General features: G+C 42.1%; 1 protein-coding gene across 8 annotated transcripts in view; it reads right to left on the bottom strand.

Annotated features, from left to right (window-relative positions):
• The window catches only part of IRAK3 (interleukin 1 receptor associated kinase 3), a 77,525-nt gene that overhangs the window by 8,068 nt on the left and 45,822 nt on the right, over positions 1–23,635 (bottom strand). For 4 of the 8 annotated variants that reach the window (XR_003432882.1, XR_003432884.1, XR_003432883.1 and 1 more), the window contains exons 7-12: positions 22,602–22,716; positions 21,812–21,930; positions 8,625–8,823; positions 8,228–8,290; positions 7,971–8,135; positions 5,191–6,043 (exon numbers count right to left, since the gene is read on the bottom strand). Coding sequence is in view for 4 of the 8 variants with exons in the window: in XM_027106934.1 (XP_026962735.1) it covers positions 5,528–6,043; positions 7,971–8,135; positions 8,228–8,290; positions 8,625–8,823; positions 21,812–21,930; positions 22,602–22,716 (1,177 nt within the window). In the remaining 4 variants the exon portion in view is untranslated. Of the gene's footprint in view, positions 1–4,636; positions 6,044–7,970; positions 8,136–8,227; positions 8,291–8,624; positions 8,824–21,811; positions 21,931–22,601; positions 22,717–23,635 lie in introns of those variants that run through there. The other 4 variants (XM_027106934.1, XM_027106932.1, XM_027106933.1 and 1 more) reach the window with 1 other exon arrangement.

Here is a 23,635-nt window from a genome sequence, read left to right as displayed (position 1 = left end):
GTGTGGTGGGTAATGCAGGTTTGGTAGGCATCTTTGGAATAAAAATGCCTCCCAAGGAAATACCTGCAATAAAATCTAATGGACCATCAAATACACATAAATAATTTGGGACAGAAAGATGGAAGCAAAATACAACAAACATCAGTTTATTCCCTGTCAAAATGTTGGCTTATCATTGCGTAGACACGGTTTGGGAATGTTTTTCACCGTGAAGCAAATTTATAAGCAACATATACAATTTCTAATTCCTCTTTTCAAAGATATCACAGAGATTAATATTTGAAATTCATAACTTTCATCCAAGAATGGTGAAATGGAACCCTTTAAGCAAATGATTGGTGACAGTCTGGATATTAGAAAGACAGACTTTGGGTGCAATCTAGATGACCGTGTTGAGACACTAGATACCAATGATTCTGAAGAGGTTTTGAAGGATTATTCAATTCATTCATTTTACAAATGTTCGTTGGGCCGTAGTATGTGCCAGGTACTGTGCTAGCTGTTAGGGATACCAAAGGAGCAAGATATAGCCTCTGCCCTCACGGAAGTTTCAGTTTTATGGAGGAGAGAGAAGTCAACAGGCAGTTCCAGCTTGGGGTGATGGTGCAGTGAGGCATGTGTAGATGCTTCAAATTTCTTAGCAGAAGCCTGCTGAAGATGGCATCAGTAGCCCAATGAATGCCCTGAAGAAGTCATAGGTCAGTGGAAGAAGTGCTGTCATGATTGCCACAAAGTATGCCATAGACACTAACAGCGAAGCCACAGGCTAGCGTGGAGACATGAGCTATACCACAGGACAAGGAGAAAACCTCTCTGAATCCTGACAAAAGAGCTGGCAGAGAAGCCAGGGTCTATGTCTGGAGAAGACTCTTTTTTGAGACGACTCAGTTTGGCTGGTCCCACGGAGATCTGCTGGTTAGTGATAGAACTGAGATTACAACTCTCCCACAGTATTTCCTGTTCATCCACTCACTCATTTTTCACTCAAATGTAAGTTCCATGAAGGCAGGGATTTTTGTTGGTTTTGATCTTCACTGTATCCCCAGCTCTTAGAACAGTGTCTGACACAAAGGAGGCCATCGGTAAATATTTATTCAATGAATGAATGAATTCACTGAACTCATATCAAATGACTGCAGAGGTGGGTGCCTGAAGCAGAGGAACAGAATAATGAAAAAGGCAGGAAACATGGTGAGGCTTCTGTCCCTACTGAAAAGTTTTAGAATCGACAAATGACCTTTGCATAGGGGCTTGAATCTGCAGTGGCTTCTTTGTGTCATGTCGAGTACAAGAAAGCCCATGGGCTTTGAAGTCTGACAGAGGTGGGTTCAAATCCTGGCTCCTCCAGATCTGGGACGACCTTAGGCAAGTTACATACCCACCCTGAGTCAGTTTCCTCATCTATAAAATGGGATTCATACCTTCACGGTGGCTGTAAAGGTTAAATGGAAAAAAACACCCACAGCTCTGGACCCGGTTCCCTTTGCCCTCACCCCATCCTTCCAGCCCCAGAGATGGGGCTGTGCAGAGGTCTGGTAGAGCTGTGGACCCCTGGTTCCCTGGGTATCCATCCTGGAGTGCTTCTTGGGTGTTCTTTTCTATTTCTCTTAACCCCTTCTCTCTTTCCAGGAAGCTTCTCCAAGACACCTTCCTCGCCCTCTCGAAAGTGCACAGTAAAAAGGGTAAGACCTCTTCCTCACCCTTTCAGCCCCTACTTTCGGTTCCAATAGTTTATGGTTCAAATAACAGATGTCACTGAACAGTTAACTTGGGTAGATGCCTTTTCGTCCTTTCTAAAATGTTTGCTCCTTACTTGGTACCCTAGTAGCTAACACAGTGCCTTGATTCTTCATAAATGCTACTCACATAACCCTCACTTCCTAGACTCATCATACCTCAGGTCATAAAAGCTGTTTTACACAAGAGGATGTACCACCTTATGAAACTTCACAATTATGCAGTGGGTCACAGATCGTCATAACAATTCTCCGGAAGCCAATAAAATTGACTACGTCAGAAATCCCATACCTAATTTCAAAAACAACAAAATACTTTCTTCATGTTTTGGGGATTGTAAAATGGCACAAAAACCTATCAAGTAAATAGGATCTGCCTGGAGGATTGCCCATGGTGCGTTATAAGGATGAAGACGAGTGAAATTCTTTACTAATTCACGTTTGCTGATCAGAGGAAACACTTGGGGGCTCATTATTGGTTTCTTCATGTGTCTTAGTCTTTACATCATGAAGCCACAAAGGTATCCTCTTATTGCCTGTAGCAGGATGCAAGATTTAATTCCTAACAGTTAACATTTATTAACGCACCCACTAGAAGGCAAATCTAGTAAGGACTGCATCACTCAATAGAAAATTCTGGTAATTTCTAGCCACAGTGGTATCTGCTTACCATATCATTAATTAGGTTATTGCCAGCTAATCTGACTTGGTCTTTAAGATGTCTAAAATAGTCACACCCTAGCAAGGTGATCTAGTTAAAAAGATCATTGACTAATAGTATTTCTAGAGCTTCTACTCAGTGCTAAGCAAAATCCCATGGAATAGGTTGGGAGCTAGCAATCTGTGTTTTTAACAAGCCTTCCATGTCATTTTGCTGCATGTTAAAGTTTGAGAAACACTGTTTGTTTTTGTTTTTTTTTTTTTTTTTGAGAAACACTGCTTTAAGTCAACTAAGCAAGTTCAAATCAACATCATACCAACGGATTACACATGTGATGAATAATGGTGTGGGCCTGCTGTCAATCAGAGCTTCCTTAATGATCTCTCTTTGAAGGTACTGGGGGATTCGGATTCAAAGTGAAAAGCAGTTTAACACAGAGTCAGTTCTTGATTATCTTGATTACCTCGTTTGAATTATTAGTGGCAACTTCACACAATTCTAGGCTTATTTGCCCGATTCAGCCAAAATACTTTCAGACTACATAAGACAAGCTGAATCGGCCTCAGAATGGCTGGCGATATATAAGGCCAAATGTTGAAGACTTTTACTGATTCCTTGATTAACGTGTATAATCAAGAGTTTTCAAACCGGACAGGTCACAAGAGGTAAAATCACATGAGTCTAGGGCAACCCTTTCCCCTGATAGTCTTAGCATATGGGCAGTTTGGGAGCACCGTGAACACATTCTTCATGCTCAGATGGGGAAGACATCACTGGGCAGCCAGGTCCCCCCAGACCAGCCCTCAGGGATGGCCTCTCCCAACTGCTTGCCTGGGGCTTTTATTTGGCTTGTCAATCAGGCTAAGGCTTATTGTGTTTTGAACCTCACTTCCTGCCATGAGATCCTTTTTCCCAGAATTGTAGCTCCATGTTTCTGACCTTGGTCTGTTAACCTGACCCTGATTTCTGACGACTTCCTTCTTTGATTAATTGTTCTTGAATCTGGACTCCAATCTGACTATGATTAACTCAACCGTACTGACTTATCAAAAAAAAAAAAAACCTACAAAAAACAATCATAGGCCTATTCCTTGAGGTCTGCCCTTTTATTATAAACATCCTGGAGAGGGAGATTCTGTAAATCCTCTGGAAATGGTTTTCGTGGAGTGTTTCTGTCCATCATCATAAAGACAGTCATTATCCCCACTTTGTTCATTTACTCCGGAATGTTTATTATAGCTGAATTTTTGATTATGTGGGTTCACAGAGATAATGTAACTCAATTTAACTTATAAGGAAACACCTGCTCTGTATAGGATAACATGCTAGGCCCTGAAGAGATGGACCCTACACAGTCAGGGAATGTGACAGACAGAGGAATGGCCCCAAAGATGTCCATGTCCTAATTCCAGAAACCTGTGAATATATGACTTTAGAGGAGAAAAGGGACATTGCAGGTGTGATTAAATTAAGGCTCTTAAGATGCAGAGGTTTTCCTGTATTATCTGAGTGGGCCCCATGCAATCACAAGGATCCTTTGGAGGGCCAAAGAAAGAGGAAGTGGTGATGAAAAAGAGTTCAGAGAGAGATCTAGATTTAAAGATGTCATGTTGCTGGCTTTGAGGATAGAGGAAGAAGCCATGAACCAAAGAATGCATACAGTGTCTAGAAGCTAGAAAAGGCAAGGGAACGAATTCTCCCCTAGAGCCTTCAGAAGGAATGCCAAGGACTTCTGACCTCTAGAACTGTAAAATAATTAATTTATGTTGTTTTAAGCCACTAAGCTTGTGATAATTTGTTACAGCGACAGTAGGAAACTAATACAGGAGTTTACCATCTAGGAAGAGAGATATGATAGCACAGGCAACTTGGATATAATTCAGAAAGTGACAAATATAAAACAGAAATACAGAGACATTGCTACAGATGATACAAATGAACTTATTTACAAAACATAAACAGATTCACAGACACAGAAAACAAACATTGTTATCAAAGGGGAAAGGGGGGGTCAATTAGGAGTTTGGGATTAGCCGATACGAACTACTATATATAAAATAAACAACAAGGTCCTACTGAATAGCACAGGGAACTATATTCAATTTTCTGTAATAAACCATAATGGAAAAGAACATGAAAAAGAATATGTATATATGCGTCTAACTGAATCATTTTGCTGTACACCAGAAACTAACACAACACTGTAAATCAACTGTACTTCAATTAAAAATCTTTAAAAATGGAAAAAAAAAAGAAATTGCTATGGAAATGCTGATAAAGTGATTACTATTGGCTGGAAAGATTAGGAAAGCTTCCTGGAGGATGACAGTTATGGTGGGCCCTGAAAGACTGGGTAGGATTTCAAAAGGGGGAGATCTAGTAAACACCAGCAGTAAAGGCACAGAGTTGGAAACAAAGAAAAAACTGACCTAGGCCTTTATGACCAGCCATTTTCTTGGAACAAAAATGGCTTGATTAAAATTTCATACATTCTATTCAGGATATAATAGTCTCTATGTAAAAAAAATTGTAATAATAGTCAATATTATAGGAGATAAACTATCTTAAGAGTTTAAATACAGAAATACAGATCTTGGGCATGTCATGGCTCATGTTCAGATAGGCAGACTTGACAGGGATGAACAGAAATATACTAAGAGTTGATTGAAATAAGCAAAAAGGCAATTCTTTAAAAAGGTATGGTATCTATTAACATTTACAAGTTAGACGTTTCTGACGACCTTCGCAAGCAAGCTAAACCAAAACGATGGAATCCAACTGAACTGAATGTACTTGGCAGACTGGAGGCTCTGAGGAGTCACGTGGATGCTGAGGGAGAAGACACTGGAATCCACTTCCATTTTGGTAGGTTTTGATTGTTTTGTTGGTCTGAAGTCACAGTCTACAATCTTAAGTAATTCTGAATGGTTCTAATTTAGTCCAGGTTTGATCATGAGGCAATGATCGTGCTAAAACAAAACTTTAAGCCACTCTGTTCTACAAGTTGGAAGGAATGGAATAGAATTGTTCCGATCATTGATCTGCATTACCCAAGTTCACCATCAATCATCCTCTTGGCGCTCCCAATAAAGACAATGTCTTCCCAGGATGAGACCTGTACTCAGGTGCCTCAGCAATACTTGCTTTCTTCTTTATCTTCTGGTGAAACTGATGCCTTTTTGCACTGTTCACATTCATTCCAGGAAAATTCAGAGGAACAGCTGGCCTCCACTGGCATGCTCCTGTAGGAATGCCCTGGAACTTCCGCAGAAGGGTCCCTATTCACACCAGAGGCCCTCACATCCTGGGATGGAGCTGCAGGCTTTGGAGACCAACTTTCTTCACAAGCAGAACTGGGCACATTGCTAGTGTCCTCATTCCTCCCACTCCCTGTCTTTCTGTCAAAGCCCAGGAATGTAACCTCAGACTGGCTGCATTCAAAGGGAGTTTTCTGAGTCGTTCTCCCTTTTCTCCAACCTTTATCGTGAGGCAGCGATGGATTATTCTGGTTTTCATCGTCTTCCACTGGAATACTTGGTACATTATCGAAGAACAGAGGAGAAGGACTCCTGAAGGACTTCAAGGATGTGGGAGGATCTTCCGCAAAATACAAGCTGGCTTGAGTACTTTCAAGAACAGTTAGGACCTGATTAACCAAGAAGCCAACACACATTGGGTGAAGTCTGAATAACCTCTCCTTTTACCTTTTTTTTCTGTCTACCTATTAAGGAATATTCTCTTATTTTCATGAAATAAATTCAACTATAGAATTTGAAATGCGAAGGAATTAAAGATTAGCTAAACTCCTTCATGTTAATAAATTAAGTGACTTGAAGCAAAGTAGAAAAGAAATTGATTATCAAGAGACCTGACTTTATGCCTAGATTTGCCACCAACTACTTTGTGACCTTGGATGAATCTCTTATCATTTTTTACTTCAGCCTTAATATGTGGAGGATTGGAAGGGGTCAGGGGATGGTGAACCCAATCTATAGTTCTCAAATGCCAGACTACCTAGGGAAGCTTTCTTAAAAAACAGATCCCTTAGCCCCAACCTAAAGATGGTCATTCAAAAAATATGGACATGGGGGCCCAGGGATCTGTATTTTACAAGCTTTGCAGTTGATTTGGATATGCAGCTGAATTGGATATGCAGCTGAATTGAGAACCATTAACCTGATATAAAATAACATACATTTACACACACACGTAATTTAAAAAATACCTATAGAGAGCTTTATAATTTACAAAGTGTTTTCACACACATCACCTCATTTAACCTGCACAAACGTTAATACCCTCACTTTATAGATGAAAAGGCTGAGGCTCAGAAAAGGGAATCGCTATCGCTGGCCAGTAAGGAGCAGACCTGTTGCCTGACCCCACGTCTTCCGGCTCCCAATTTCACGTTCCCTCCACTATATATCTCAAAGCTCCTTTCCGGGCCCAAGATTGCAGGCCACACAGCTCTTACTTGTGGTGTCAGGCCTAGAACACAGCTCTCCTGACTCCCAGGCCAATGGTCTTTATATTCTGATTATGTCAACTCCTTGTTTAAAACCCTTCCATGGCTCTACAATAGACTTAGGATGGAATCCAAATTCTTAGAATGGAATTCACGTCCCTCGATCACCTGGAACCTCCTATTATTTTAAACACGTCCAGCTTTTGCTCTCCACCATCCCACTTCCATGGTGCTAGACAATCTGCAGTCTTGGTGCCAAGGAATCCACTGCACCTCTGAGCCTTTGCAGGTGTAGATTCTCTCCCTGGAATGTCCTTCCATCTTTAATACCTAAATCCAACCTGTTCTTCAGATCACAGCTCAGCTATCACCTCCATCAAGAAGCTTCCTTGACTTCATAGGCTGGGACGTATTCTGACTCTACGCTCCCATCTATCATCATGCTTATCTTCTGGTACCGAAACTTCATGTTTATAGATCTGACTCTCCCTTTGAACTGTGAGCTGAAGGGCAGCAATTCAGTACCTTGATCACTGTTGTATCACCAGCACCTAGTCCAAAGTCTGGTACGTGCAAAGCAGGTACTAAATATTTGTTTATTGTAAACAAATAAACGTCTAGATGATTAAATTGATGGACAGATGAGTAAATTAAAAAATCAATAAGGGAAATACATGATGCATTTTTTAAAAAATTTGGCCACACCACGCAGCATGTGGAATCTTAGTTCCCCAACCAGGGTTTGAACCCAGGCCCTGGCAGTGAAAGCACTGAGTCCTAACCACTGGACCACCAGGGAATTCCCGTATGCTTCATTCTTAATGGACCAGATCTCTTCACGAACGTTGAATAAAATATTCTCTCCAAATTAGTCACATGTCTTTTCATTAAATTTTTTGTGGTTGCCCTGGTCCCACCCAGTAATACCCTCTTTCAGAGTACCAAACGATGAGACTTTCTGAGCTGGAAAAGCTATCTATTAGGTGAGAATTCTCTGTTGAGAGCTGCATTTGTCTCATTGATATTCACAAAGATACACAATTTATCCAATTTAGATTTTCCATGGTTCCATGGACTCGGTTTTTAATAAAACCGTGGGTATACGTACTTCATCCATCGAGGGTCTTAATTTTGCCCGTGTTGCAGCACACTGGCCTGCCAAAGGGAACAGCTTGGCGGAAAAATTCCGAGGACAGGGATGTACTTTCTTATCTAGAAATGAGATACATGAATCGAGGCCTCTCTTCTCCAGCAATTCTATAAGGAGATCCCTCTAGGAAGAAAAGGAGACAAACTCATCACTGAGAACTCAGAATCTATCCAAAAAGTGACCAAGAAATAGGCAGAGATGAAGACAATTCTTACCAGCTGGATATGCTTTGGCTCATCTAACACCACTTTACAACCTGTCAGAACTTCCATTATTACCTACAAGGAACATATAGAAAGTCAACTACGTAATATTAATATTATACACATAGTAATAATTACTAAATTATTATAAATATTATTAAAATATTACAAATATTAAATATATACACATAATTAGTCATGACTATTAACCTCAATGCTGAATACAGTTCATTCTAATTAATGACTTTACATTTCATTACTTGATTGATTATACAAAATTAATGTATAAGACAATGAGTAACAGAAAATCAATAGGTCTAAAAGCTAAAGCCTTTAAAATAATTCTTGGAATTTAGTGTATTCTTGGCAACAAACTCTTCTACTTTGTTAACTGGTAGTTGGTACTTACAATTCCAAAGCTGTAGACATCTGTTTTAACAGAAAGTTTGCCCTGTCTGATATACTCTTCTGGCATGTACCACAAATGCTTACTGCTGCTGCTGGTCATGCTTAGGACAGAGCTCTGAGGTTCTAGGTGGGGTCGGATGTGTGCCATGGCAAAATCAGTTAGTTTGGGTTGAAACTGATCATCCAGAAGTATGTTTGCACTGAAATTGTGATCAAGGGCAAACAAGACAAAAACATCATAAAGGTATTTCGAAAACAGGACAAGCTCACCATTATATCTGATCAATTCCAAGTAAAGCCATATGTTATTTTCCATGAACTTTTTAAAGGACATTTTCTCATTTTTCTTAAAGTATAAACCCAAGTGTCGTATAAAACCTAAACCAAAATCCTGACCTAGGAACAGCAGGCGTTTCAAATTTCCAGGCACATATATGGAGTTGGTGGCTAAAGCTGATGCTTTGTCAACAGGAGAAACTAAAGTTAACCAAAGCAGCTTTCCTTGTGTTCTTCTTACATGCATGTAATGAGAACATTAACTGAGTTTTAATCAGATTATAGTTAAGTGTCTGATGTGCACAGGGCTGTGTTGTGGAATGCTCGGCTTAGAGCTGCTGTTCTGCAGCAATTTGAGGAATCTTCGGTAGCCCCTGCCTTCCTAATAACACTATTCCGTTGTTCCACCTCTATGGATTTTTTGTCTTTGAGTCTTTTTTAAAATAGAAATATCTGCAGAGGCAAAGGCAAAGTGCTCAGAGTCAGTTTTAGCTGCTTGGCACATAAACACCTCAATAGTCACTTAACATCTTAGCTGAGAATAAGCAGCAGATTCTTTTATCTTTGAAGGGTGGTCTTAGCAGGGGTGGGAAATGATAAGCACACGCCTGGGAGCAAGTCCCAGCTCTGCCTCTTCCTGGCTCTGTGACTGCCAGTGGGTTACATCACCCTGTAAGCCTCAATGTCATCTTTCCTCACATGTGAAATGAGGAAAAAAATAGAACTCACAGAACTGATATGGGGCATATAAATAGCCTGGCATACAGTAATGCTCAATACTGGTAGCTGAGATGAAGATTAGCAACCCCTCATAAGACAGCAGATGGATATTGATAAAACAAGTGGGTGGATCGTGAGAAAGCCATCTACTTTTCCACTTTACTTAGGGCTATCTAGAGCTTGCTTTTTGTCCCCTGAAACCAAAGCTTCCAACAGTAGGCCTGCCCATCCAAAATGCCACATGGGATATTTGTAGTAAAAGTGGTAATAGCTATAGGATAAGAAGAAGAAATTCTTAGTCTAGAACAAATATTGGATCTTATGAAAGAAATTCTTGCTGTCCCTATACAAGTAGGCCCACAGGCAGACCCTAGTTCTAAACTACAGGTCTTATTATGATTCAGAGTATTGAGTCCTAGTTCTATTTAGAGGACTTGATGCTAATGTCTTGAGAATTCTAGTCCAGACTTTGTCTAGGACTGAGTTGACAACAGACAAAATGATGGGACTCCCCAAGGCCCTTTAAGGATAGAGAAAGATGTGCTCTAAACTTTATTTCACTCTCCCTCCTCTAAAGGTGGCAGGAGAGTTTCAAGGTCCAAAGAGCCCACCTTGTCCATAAGCTGAGGGCCTTTACCTGTTGCATGATCCTTGTACCTACAAGGAGAAAGTCAGAGAAGGCCTGGCTCTCTAGACTTGTATCAGTAAGCACAGTCCTCATTATTCTCCTTGCCTGGTCTTTTCTCCCCAGATATCTCAAACCTGGCAGTTTCTGAGGCCAGATGGGGTCTCACACAGCACCATCTATGTTACTCCTTACCTGGTCTTCCACTTTCTCAGTTGGAGAACAGTGGTAGCTATCCTGAACCTCTGAATATGGGGAATACATTAGAGCCAGATCCTACCTTCAACCCAGCTCTAGATAAGAACAGACATTTAGCTCTTAATGACTTCTTCCATAGGTGTACTCTTCACTTGCTCAGATCAAGGCTGGGGCTTCCAGAGATGCCCTGATCATTTCAGAGTCCCGGGGTATTTAATGCAGGAGTTTGCCAGGTGTGCCTGGCAAGTGAGGTGAGGTGGGCAGAGAGTTTCATTAACTCTCATTACCAGGACCCAAGCTTCTGCCCCCCTGAGAGTCTGGCTCTCTTCTGTCCCCCTGCCCTACCACTGCCCCCCACCCCGCTTTATTTCAGCATAAGAGGAGGACAGCAAAGATCTGAATGCCAGATCTTCAAGGTCAAACATCTCATCCTCTTCTTCCTTCACCCTAGCCTTAAGAATGGTATAAAACCATAACTTAAAAGAGAATGCAAAAAGCTGAACTGGTGAAACGGAATCCCTGAAGAATACGTCTTTTCTAAGTACAAAAGGAAAAAAAAAGAAACACCACCACTCATAATCTAATCCATTATTTGATCCTCAGAAAAACTGGGGAAGTTTTCAGCAACTGGTGACTCATGCTTCTGTAAGAGGCAGAGGTGAGCTGAGTAACCACAGCGTTACACAGCGTTACACAGCGTTACACAATAAAGGACTTTGGGTTACACAGAGGACTTTGGGTCAGTGAGAAGCCATCAATAAGAATGTGAAATTGTTCCAGGGCACTGCATTTACACTTTGAATAATGAAAGTGTAAAGACAAATTGTTTACCAGCAGACTTTAGTGTACAACATAAATTTTGAGTCCAGTGATTTACTCTGTTCTAAATAAAGGTTAATGGTAGCTGAGGAAGAAGGATGTTCTCTTTTAGGAAAGTGGGAACTGCAAAAGGCCCTTCAACAATCAACTGTACCTGAATTCTTTCCCCTCCTTCAACCTCAAATAGAATGTTCAAACATAAGGTGCCTTCAGCTACCTTGCAGGTCAACTGAATGCGTTCACCCTACAGGAGTAAAAACAGACTAACAAAACAAAGACAACATAAAATAACTAAAATCATGTAACAACAGAATGCAACAAACAGATGAGAAACATCCAATGGCCCACGCCTTCAATTTAGTGCTTCTACCACCTATTTCTTCTCTTCTCTCCCACAAGGCTACTTACTGTAGCAGAGAGACCACCACCTCTCTAGATAACTCTTCTAGCAGAAGGACTAGTAGTGGTACATTAAGGTGATGGGGAAAAACCCACACAAAGTGGTGAATTTGTATTCTGATTCTGGGGATGTTACTTCATCTCTCTATTGCTAGGGGTCTCTAGGACAACTCTTTTTGGGTACCTGCGACTCACGTTGTCTCCTAATTTAAAGCTGAAGCCCTTGGGCCTTAAATATAAAGCAAGATGATACACCTAGACTGTAACGCAGGATCTGAATTTAAGTGCAAATATGTTTGACATGTGAGCGCATGACTGGTTTTTAAAAATCTGTATCTATATTTTGATTTTAGGGGGAGTTGTTCGTGCTCAGTAGCCCAGTCCCTGAATACCTGGCAACTCTCAGGAAAAGTCTAGACTTCACTTAATTGGCCCCAGAGATAAAGAGCACCCAACTGGCTCTCCATGACAGCCTGAGGCAACAGGACAGCTTGCTGTCTGTGTCACTGCTGTTGCAACACTAAGACACCCCTCACCAGATGAGGGAAGACCCAGTTTCTCTGACAACCTGCAGATTACTGGAAAAAGGCATACACACCCTCTCCCACTTCAGCATGCAGTGTATCTGGCCTCAAATGATGCGAAGCTGAAACCCTTAATGCCCCTCTTGGATTATACAGCTTTCCCTTTCTTTCCCATTGACCTAGGCAGCACTCAGAGACAGTATTATGGCTTGTTCTTGCTTTACTGGTGTCTTGTGAGTCCTAGGCCCAGACGATAAGGGGTCTTCCTCCTTTAAATGTGAAATTTCGTCTCTGACCAAACTAGCGCAACTTCCCTAAGCCTCAACTTCCTTGTAGGTAAAAAGATCTGATGATGCTTACCTCACAGGATTGTTACAAGGCCTAAATGAGAAAACATAAGCAGAGTGCCTGATGCACAGGGAGAGCCTCGAAACATGCTTTCAAGGATGTAGTCTGGCCACTGTCCAGCCTATACCCACCACCTTACCTTAAAATCCTACAGAACTTGGTTAGGTGTCTCTAGAAGTTCAAGGACACCAATTTGATGTAACAAAGGTACAGAGGGTTGCAGGATAACCCTGGAGATCTGAACACCCTTGGGTTAATCAGTTTCCAGGCATCAGTTGTGTTTCAAAATAGTTCCAGAGAACTTCTGGAAGAACCTGACTAAACTAATATTCCCAGATATTTTAAGACCATGGAGAGAAAAATATACATATTGTTTGGTATGTATGTGCGCAAGCATGTATGCATTCCTGTATATAAATAAATGAACACTGGGGTTTAGAGACAATAGTGGTAAATAAAATTAATAGGGAAAATTTTAATTTACGTAATATTTGTTTTGGCATTCCTTAGAAAAAATGAACATATTTGGATATTTTAGAAGAAGGCAGGCACCAGGGAGGAAACAGGAAAAATCTGAAGAAAAAGAATTGCTATAGCTAAAATGTCTCTGAAAAACAAAAGTAGGTTTTTCTTGGCGGGGGAGGGGGGTGACGTCAGACAGGGAGGAGACTGGTTAATTAAACCATCAATCAAACAAACATTTGCATTCCCTGCATTTTCGGTCCCTGCTGAACGCTGAGCTGGAGCCCAGTGGCCTCGCCACTCACATCAGGTCTTGCGGTAAAGGCAGGAGGAGCTTGGGCCCATGGGCAAGGGTGACACAGTCACAATGAAGGAGCCCATGTGTGGCTGCCCACCCTCCTTCCCAACTACTCAGTCTTTCTAGTCCCTCACAAAGGAAATTCCCTACGCACTTACTAGGCCATATATATTTGATCAATGTCCGTTTTAAAAAAATTCATTTTTAAGCAGATGGCTTCTTCCTTCGTTTCTTTCCTAGACCACCTCCCTTGTATGAAAGACTGTTTCACTTGGCAGGAGACACACGGCCATACCATAAGAGAACATGATATTGTAGGAAACATTAGAAATGTTCCCCAAGATTATCTCCTCACTTTGGCAACATTAACAAGAATGAATGTCTGGGATGAAAAATGCCGGGGGTAAAATGCATTTCAATTTAAAATCATTCATAAATGTGAAAACAGTTAAGCTCGCTAAGGAATAAGATGGAAATAACAAGAAGGTTTACTGCCTTCAGATGCTTTTATGTGATCCCGTGATTCAAAAACTTCTTCGTTTTCCCCAATAAAAATGTGAGGGTCTTTCGCCAAGAACAGAGACTTCAACTCTTTAGGATTCTTTTCTTTCAATCCTTTCCCTCCTCAAATTCCACCATCTGGAAATGGATTTTGTTTTTATAACATTCTCTTTGCAGAGTTCAAATTACTAAGACATTTTGGGGGTAACTAAACCAGCAGACTTCTTGAAAATACCTTTGAAATGTGGTCTCGGCTTCATCCTTGGTGTTCTGCAGCTGTGTCCTTGACAGTGTCTTCCTTCAAAGACCATTTACTCTCCCTCTCTGCTTGCACAAGGTGAAGATTCCGAATGCAGACCACCAGGCCTAATCTACCCCGCAAAGTCGGCTGCCTGCTGTCGTCTTCACTAGGAGTCCAAGGTCAACATTTCCAAATTTGCACATACTAATTATGTTCTCCTCTCCTGTCCCATTTCCCTGCCTCTGCTGATGAAGCCGACATGCTCCCAGGAGTCCCGGCTGGAAAGGCTTAATTACCTAATAAGAGCATGACTGTTGGACCCACACAAGCGTGGAACCCACCTCCTCAACCCATCTACAGATATGTGACTGAGGCTGGTTACTAACCTCTGGAAGTCTCAGCTTTCTCCTCTGTCAAACCAACGAACTTGATAAGACCAAATGATGCGTAAACTCAGTCCCCTGGCTTTCACTGAGTTCCCTAATACGTCTGCAGCCTATCAGCCACGCTGAAGGTACTGACGCTTAGCAGCGCAGTCAGGATAGACTGGGCTTACTGCTGTCTGGGGGCCTTCTTTATGCTGCTCCCCTTACCTGCAAAGTACTCCCTCCCACTTATTGTCATCCAAATCCACTATGCGGCTTGATTCACCTCCTCCATGGAGATTCCACTCGACTGCTCTGAACTCCAGCGGCCCTCCTTTCTCCAAGTTCCTACTGTACACCCTGCCCTCTTCGATTTGGCACTCCCTCCGAGACCAGCTTCTGCTGTTTACAGAAGCATAATGCTGAATCTATAGAAGATACCACGTAAACATCTGATCATATAATCAGTTTGTAAATTAAGAGAATTTGAAACCGTAAGCAGCCTTAGACCACCGGGCATAGGGCAGGTATGTGGCCCAAATGTGGCCAAAACATCCTCCCACATTCTTGGCAGACATCACTAACTGAGTTCAGAGCCACCCACCCCAGATTCCCTTTGGACAAGGCACGCGGGAAGTCATTACCAACCAATCAAAGACGGAATGTGAGACGAAACAGATTTGTCAGCGCTGCTAAAAGTATAACCACTTGTTTTCAGATGAGGTAAATGAGGCCCAGCTGGTTGAAATGACTCATTCTATGCAAAATAGCTTACACTAAAGCCTAGCCCTCCTACTTCCCTGTTCAGTGTTCTCTCGATTTACTATAGTTAACTGAAAGGAACATCTTTTGATTCAGCTATTCGTAAAAGATCAAGAAACTGTTGATTACAAGGCAGAAAGGAAATGAATTTTATCCCTTCTTCTCTTTAGTTGTATATAGATCATTCCGGTGCCAAGATAACGGCTAATGGGCGAGTCACATTTTGGTGCAGCGCAGAGGAAGTTCCAATCTAACCTTCCAATAGAGGTCTAACAATGTGCTGTGCAGGGGTCCAAGGACAGGTCAGATGAGATACCTGAGTCTCCATTAGGTGGGAGGAACTAAACTCACTGCCAAACCCTGCGCTGTGCTCCACAGAGATAATCTTATTTCATCCTCACAACCCTGGGAAGAAGTACAGTGCTTCTAGTTCCATATAAGGAGACTGAGCCTCAAGGAATTGAGTAATTTACCCACGATCACACTGCTGGAAAGTAGTAAAGCTGGCGTTTGTACTGAGACCTGGGAGACCCCAAAGGCCACACCCTTAGGCAGTGACAAGAGACAGGGGCAGCAATGAGAACACTGGGGTGGATGCTGGAAAAGGGGAAGGACAGGGAAAAGACTGGGGAGGGGTGTTTCTGAAAACAGGCAAGTCAGAACTCTCCCTAACCTGCTCTAGGGTGAGCAGGTGTCTGGAGGTGCCTCCTGAAACACATCTGAGCTCATCCTCACTCGGAAGCTGATCAGGGGAAAGCTTGGCCAAGATCTAAGAAAATGTGATGTCATGTCATTCTCCAGCCACAACCCCTAGATTTGTGAGTATAGAGCACAGTATAAAAACAAGCAGGTGAAATGGCACAGAATTTGAAAGCAAGAAGAGGTCCAACTCGAGATTATCCCACTTGGCTCTGATGTACAAGTGAGAAAACTGTGGCCTGAGAGTGGGGGCAGGGCCTGGACTCGAACCCAGACTTCCTGTGCTCTTTCCACGTCACCCCCGTGACAGCATTTCGTGTTGCCCAGACAGAAGGTGCTGCTCACACTTTGGGCGCCAGGCTGCTGAAGGATGACCTTACAATCTTCATTTTTTAAACTATTTTTAAAATGACGAAGATGTGAGATTATCAAGTTTCTTTGCAGACAGAATTAATTACAGAGAATGAAAAGAAACTTTGGGATATCATTCAGCAACTAGAGACTCCTTCTTGAAATTTCTGATTCCCTGGTTTGAGACAGAAAGGTCTGATGCTGAGTTATTATTTTTCTAATAAATTTTATTTTTATTATAAGAGTAGACATAATCCTTAAATAAGAATTTAATATCAAGTAGAAGTAAAAAATAAGCCATTAAATGAAAAGCCATAGTCTCTCCATCTAATTAAAGCCTTATTGATATTTTGGTATGCTCCACTTTTGATCTTTTTTTTTTAATTCCTGAAGTTGTAGTTCTACAAGGTTATAATTGTGTACTGCTTACTATTTCAATTTGGCTTTTTGCACTGTCACTTTATGTACACTGTATGTTATTTCATACTATTAAAAACAATATTTAATAATGTCAAATGATGTATGATAACTCTTCGGTGATTCATCAGTCTGAGGCCCAAGTGCAGAAAAGAAAAGGAAGGTTTTCCATTTCTCACTTCAACAAAAGCAGGGCCCTGACTTACTCACAGAAAAGGTCACTGTTTTGACACATACTGAGATGCCCTTTTTTGAGCCAATTATCAGGGCTGTGTCATAAAATGCCATCTCTTCAAGAAGCTGCCTTTCCTCACAAAGAATTAGAAAATTAATATGACAAAGGCCGAATAGTAGGGATTTCAGACGTCCCTGAAAGCACAAGGCTGTACACAGTGGGACCAAGAATCGGGGAGGCCCAAGTTTAGAACGGAGTAAAGGATTCATTTAAAAGAGATTCAGCAAGAGGGAAGAGATATGGGAACATATGTATATGTATAACTGATTCACTTTGTTATAAAGCAGAAACTAACACACCATTGTAAAGCAATTATAACCCAATAAAGATGTTAAAAATATAAAAATAAAAGAGATTCAGGAGGGTGATCTAGGTCAGCCAATTCACGTTTGGTCAAGACTGCAGGGGACCGAATGTCATTACCATCTGACAGATGTTCAGTGCCCTGAATGAAATGAGCTGTTCTCATTCCAGTTTCTAGAGAACAGGTGTGCACATCACCAAAGGAAGGGGGGAAAGTCTACTGTTATAGTTGGCACTAATTAACACCTTTGCCGGCAGGTTCAGCAGAAAGGCCAAGAGTGCAGTGGCTGTGGAGGGGGCTGAATTGCTCTGGAACAGATGGGGACACACTGATGAACCCTTGTGAAACCACAATTCTCAAATCAATGCCCAGAGCCCCAGAATTCCACGCCTTGACACATGACTGGGTGGGTGTAATCTATAGATGGTTATGTTTGAGCCCTTGAACCCTCTGGAAAACGCAGAAAGGCAACAATCCGCAGCAGCCCCTTCACCAACAAAAAATAAAATAAAATACACTGCTAGCTTCACTTCCAGCTCAATCCTGCCTCTTCCATGAAATTCTACCTTTCTCTGATCAGATCTCTTTTGCTACTCGTATCAATATTACCTGCTGAGCACTCTGTGTTATTTAAGTGATTTTATAGCTCAGCACATCCAGACAAACACCTGGGATACTGGCCTGAAAGATATAGCCTCCTTTTAAATTGTCAGACCACCTAAGAGACTTCAGAACCTTTCTGTTCCCACCTATACCCCAGAGAGAAGAAGCCTCAGAGCCCCTTGAAAGAGCCTAGCTTATCAAACCCAGGTCCTCAGCCTAGGAAGTGTTCAAAGCTCCATCCAACCCTCTCCCCACAATTTTCCTTATTTTTCTCCAGTCTTATCTTTCATTATTCTCCAATCTCATCCTTTCCTCTCCAATCAACCAACTTGTCTTTTTTTTTTTTAAGTGTTTATTTATTTGGCTGTGCCGGGTCTTAGTTGCGGCATGCGGGATCTTTAGTTGTGGCACGTGGGATCTAGTTCCCTGACCAGGGATCAAACCCAGGTCCCCTGCATTGGAAGTGCGGAGTCTTGGCCACTGGACCACCAGGGAAGTCCCTCAACTAACTTGTCTTGATTTCATTATACACCCAGCATTTCTTTACTCTGTTCCCTTGAATAAATTATGCCTCCACCAGGAATATTCTCTTCTCTTCTTTCAACCAATCCACTGACAATGACCATCTCCTCAAAGATTTGGCTTGGAACTACCTAATTAGAATTAGCCTTCTCAGACCAACCACACATTAGGCATATATAGTGTCACACTATATATTTTCTGTGTTTTCACTATCGATCTGATCACCAGGTTGAAGCTTCCAGGTCAAGACTATGATCGTCAATGTCTTCCCCCCACTGTGGTCTAAGACAATGCTCTGCACACAGCAGATGTCCCATAAATATTTGTGAACTAAAATGAATGTGATTTGCAAAATGTTCAATAAACATGTGCTAACACAGAAAAGATTTTTATTAAAAGAGAACTTAGTTTGTAGGTCCACTTTTCAAACGCAATAAATTGATGACAGAGGTAAGGGCTATGGACTGAATATTTGTGTCCCCCCTAAATTCCTATGTTGAAATCCTAACCCTCAATGTGACGGTATTAGGAGGTGGGGCCTTTGGGAGGTGATTAGGTCATAACGGCTCCCCTCATGAATGGGATTAGTGCCCTCATAAAAGAGACCCCAGAGAGACCCCTCACACCTTCCACCAGAGAAAAGACGGCCATCTGTGAGCTCTCACGGGACACAGAATAGGCCAGGGCCATGATCTTGGATTTCCCAGCCTCCAGAACTATGAGAAATAAACGTGTACTGTGTATAAGCCACTCAATTTACAGTATTTCTGTTAGAGCAGCCCAAACGGACCAAGACAATAAGTAAAAGGGTGATAAGTAAAAAGGCTGACCGGCCAGAATATCTCTTAGCCTCCGCCTCTGCTACTCCTACCACTTCTGGACCATTGTAACAGGAGCCACCATTTAGTGAGTGCATCCTCTTTGCCAAGCAGCAGATAGACTTTCTGCCATTTAACCCTAAGGGGTAGAAGCTATTATTCTCTTATTAGCACTTCGCAGAGGAAAAAACCTGAGGCGTAGAGGAGTCAAGCAGTTGGCTCAGAATCGCATTTTAAAGCCAGCTTCTTAAACCAGAGCTCTCTGATTTAAACGATTGTGGATACTGAACTAAGAGGACAGGATGGCAAGAAGGTGGGGAGGAAAGTACAAGAAAAAGAAAATCACTTGGTCACATTTTGCAGCGCGCCATGCAGCCGACTTCCTCCCTAACTGTGGCAGCTGCAGTGGTGTGGCCCCATTCTTCCTTCCTGATCCAGGGAGGCACTCGGTCCCCAACAGGCAGGTGTGGCTGCTGAGGGCTCCCAGTTGAGCCCCAACCTGGGAATTGCTAGTGGGAGAAGGGAGCTGCCTCACCCCAATACAGCCCCACTCAAGGCTGGCTGGATGCAGGGATGCCAAAACCCAAGCACCTTGCCTCATCTGGGGATAGTTTCTAAGGGCCACCCCAACTCCAGCAGTCCCCGTGGCATCTGCCGAGGCCTCTACTTCCATATCCCAGCTCAGCTTCTCCAACTGCCCAATTCTGTCTTCCTCCTCCTTCCCTTACTTTTGTTATTCCCGAGAGCATTCTCAAAAAATTCCCCTGCAGGCAAATCTCTGCCTCTGAGCCTACTTCCTGGGAACTTGCCTGAAGACACTTGCCAATCACGAGGAAGCAGAAATGAGGGTCACAGCCTGTGCTCTGACCTAAAAGCAGGAGAGCCGTGCTGGAGGGGCACATGCAAATCTCCCTGCCCAGTGTCGGGAACTTGCCTGAAGACACTTGCCAATGATGAGAAAGCAGAAATGAGGGTCACAGCCTGTGCTCTGACCTAAAAGCAGGAGAGGCGTGCTGGAGGGGCACATGCAAATCTCCCTGCCCAGTGTCAGCTGTGGGAAAGCCTTGTGACTCAGGCAGAGCCGGGATCCTGATGTTCCCTTTGCTCTGGTCGGTGGCCTTCCCTGTCCCCCTCTCCCATCAAGTACCAGGACCTCCACACTGTCTCCCTTCTCATCCCTCTTTCCTATCAAGCTCTGCTTTCAGGAAAGGAGGTAATGAATCAGTCACACAAAAGGAAAATGTTTAAAATTAATGGATTACTTCATGGGATTAAAAATAAGTTCAGGGCTTCCCTGGTGGCGCAGTGGTTGAGAGTCCGCCTGCCGATGCAGGGGACACAGGTTCGTGCCCCGGTCTGGGAAGATCCCACGTGCTGTGGAGCGGCTGGGCCCGTGAGCCATGGCCGCTGAGCCTGCGCGTCCGGAGCCTGTGCTCCGCAACGGGAAAGGCCGCAACAGTGAGAGGCTCGCGTACCAAAAAAAAAAAAAAAAAAATTCAAGCCACTTTAAACCAAAGAAAGAATATGTAGAGCAAAATTCCAGGTATTTATTTATCTATCTACCCAGTTAGAACATATATTTAAGCACCTACAGTGCTGAGCTGGCTGAGAGCTGAGTGGAAGAGGGAGGTTCCACTAGGTGGAACCTAGGGGTTGGTTCCACCGACCGCTGAGACTTTCACTGTCCATCTCTGTCGCCGGCCCCATGAGGGCGCACAAATTTTACACTGATTCCACGGGCAGTTGATGAACTGCCACACTGCGACAGGAGCAGATTGCCTACGGGTTGTGTCCCCTCCACCCTACCCCCACCACTCCCCCAGGACAAAACAAAATCTAGAGTCTTTTTATATGAAATTCACTTCACCAGAAAAACAAAGTAAGCAATCAGTTCCTCTTCGGTTCAACTTGAAGGCGCACTTAAAGCTTTTCCCAAGATACTAGGTGATGGTTCACAAGAGGCAGAGCCTTTTAAATTCAGTCTCCCCTGCTATTCAGCAAAGGTGTATTTACCTACTTTGAGACAGGTTCATGATGAAGGGCACACAGGAAAAATGCAGAGCGGGGTGGGGGTGGGGGGGTGGTTTGCTACAGGGTATACTCTTTGTTTGAATGATTCTTTATGTCTGCTGAAGAAGAAAGAAGACGGAAGATGTTGCTTCTAATTTTCTCACGTGTCTCAAAAATGAACACTGGGATTGCCGCTCAGCTTGTCACAGGTGAGTACCTACAGCTAGGAGGCAGCGGGCTCAGTGGCATGGCAGGAGGCTGGAGACTCAAGGAGGAAGAATTTAAATTGCCGATCACTACTGTTATCTTGTGAGGAGTCCCTGTATAAGCCACTTAACCTTTCCTGAGACCTCAGTTTCTTTTGTTAAAAAAGTGAGATGCATACAGGTTCATTTCACAGTTTGCTGTGCGGTATAATTAATAAAATACACAAAACTGTCTATCCTACACTGTTCATTAATAATTCCCAAAGATAATACAAACTCTCCGATTGGCAATATAAGTGCAGCCTTTAAAATTTGGTAGACATGCTTTCATTAAGAGGGTAAGATTTTAAATACTTCAATGAGATTTCTTAACACATACACACACACACCAGGGAAACTATAGACAGAAAATAGGGTGAAGTCCGACTCATCCATGATGATGAAAGGGGCCTTCAGCTGTAACCTACAGCTCTGGGATAATTTACCTTGATATACTGCCACAGATGACGGAGCACGGTTCCATGTTGTGCAAGTACTGAACGGCTTTGGTTGTTCCTATTAATATACTGATTCGAATGTGCCAAGAGAGTGGGGCTGTGTCACCCTGAAAAGACAACAGTAGTTGGTTTGGTTGTATTTTCTGAGTAAAAACCAATAAACGCTAATGAGGAGGTGGCGAGGGGGGGTAAATGAACACTGTAGTTTACCATAACCGATTTTTAATTCAAAATAGGTTTTCCTCTACTACCAACGCTGGTTCTAGGCCCCTTTATAGGCAATGGAAATACCCAATAATTTTAGTGTTATCTTAATTGAAATATGGCTAATAAGATGTTTAAGAGTTCATTAAACAAGATTTTAAAGTTATTGTGGCACAATAGTGTGGGTAACTGAAAATAATCCGTTTTTATTCTCATCTTAATTGAAATTTAACCAATTTGGAATCAGTTTTTAAAACTTATCTTTCAGAAACATCACAAAAGAGAAACCATGGCATTTATTCAACCTCGTTCCTTCTCTTTAAGGTGTCTATCACTTTTATGTCTATCCTTTGTACTGAATGGTACTTTGCGTAAAGTTATGCAAATAAAAATTATCTGAGAAATAAGGGTAGTTGATGTAAACTCATTTGAGACGTGGTATCAATGAGGAGTAAGGACCCAGCAACTCTTCTGGCCACCATGTTGCACAACACACAATAGCTCAAGTATTTCAGCAGCTGCCTCAGGGCTTTAGAGGGTCAGAGTATCAGGCAGAGTAATAGATATAACTTACTACACACTGTAATCTGTCAAAAAGTGATCCATTTCTCATATACGGATAAACCAGGCAAAACTTCTCACTCTCTGTAAAATATGCAGCCAACTCCAATATGTTTGGATGTTGGAACCTTGAAACAAAAGATTTTTTAAATCCATCAAACTGTTTATTCAAATAGGAAATGAATAACACTGTTTTGGGGATGGTAGGGTGGGTTGGGGAATAGGTATAAAGCAGAATATAAATTTGGCCAAGAGAGAAGGAATTTCAATGGACACATGATACAGATTTGCCTTCCAAATTGGTCTAAAGCGTTCTGACAGATATTAGCCAATATCCAAACATAAGACAGACATCTTAAGAAAGTAAAGAGTTCTTAAGATTTGGGGTTTGGGAAACTTTACAACAAATAGAAAACAATATTTGATATTAACTTATTTTTATCAACATGAAACCCAATATAACTTATTTATTAAAGATAATACAAGTGAAATTATCCATTTCATTGCATCAGGTATACATGTGTAACTAAAATCACCAAAATAGAAGAGTTCGGAAGACTGTTTTCATTCATCCATTTACTGAATGCTACCATGTCAAGTGCTGTACTAGGCCCCAGTCACACAGTTAAGAGACATCCAGTGCCTTCAGAAAGCTTGTAGTGTTACCTGAAACCCATGTGACTAGTAAAGTTTGATGCTGAAAAACACATCACTGATTTTTAAATCCCAGAATTCTGTGTCAGTATCGTATACATTTTTCAGGTTCTTTTTTAAAAAAACTCTATTTCTTGAGGGCATGTGTCATCACTGTGAAAACCAATGGAACCCAGTAACAGCTATGAAATATAAAACATGTGAAATTCACCACACATACTGTGAACTCAGCTCAATTCAACGATTATTTATGGAACACCTTCTATGTCTTAGGCATGCCTGGTGATATTAAAATAAATAAAGCTATTTTTCCATAAATGGTGTTATATATAAAATCCTATTATAGGGCTTCCCTGGTGGTGCAGTGGTTGAGAGTCTGCCTGCCGATGCAGG

The sequence above is a fragment of the Aethalodelphis obliquidens genome, unplaced genomic scaffold (genome assembly GCF_003676395.1).
Source record: "Aethalodelphis obliquidens isolate GAN/ISIS:26980383/991018 unplaced genomic scaffold, ASM367639v1 scaffold8, whole genome shotgun sequence".
NCBI lineage: Eukaryota > Metazoa > Chordata > Mammalia > Artiodactyla > Delphinidae > Aethalodelphis > Aethalodelphis obliquidens.
The sequence above is the reverse complement of the archived record's forward strand: the minus strand, read 5'-3'. Positions and strand labels throughout refer to the sequence as shown.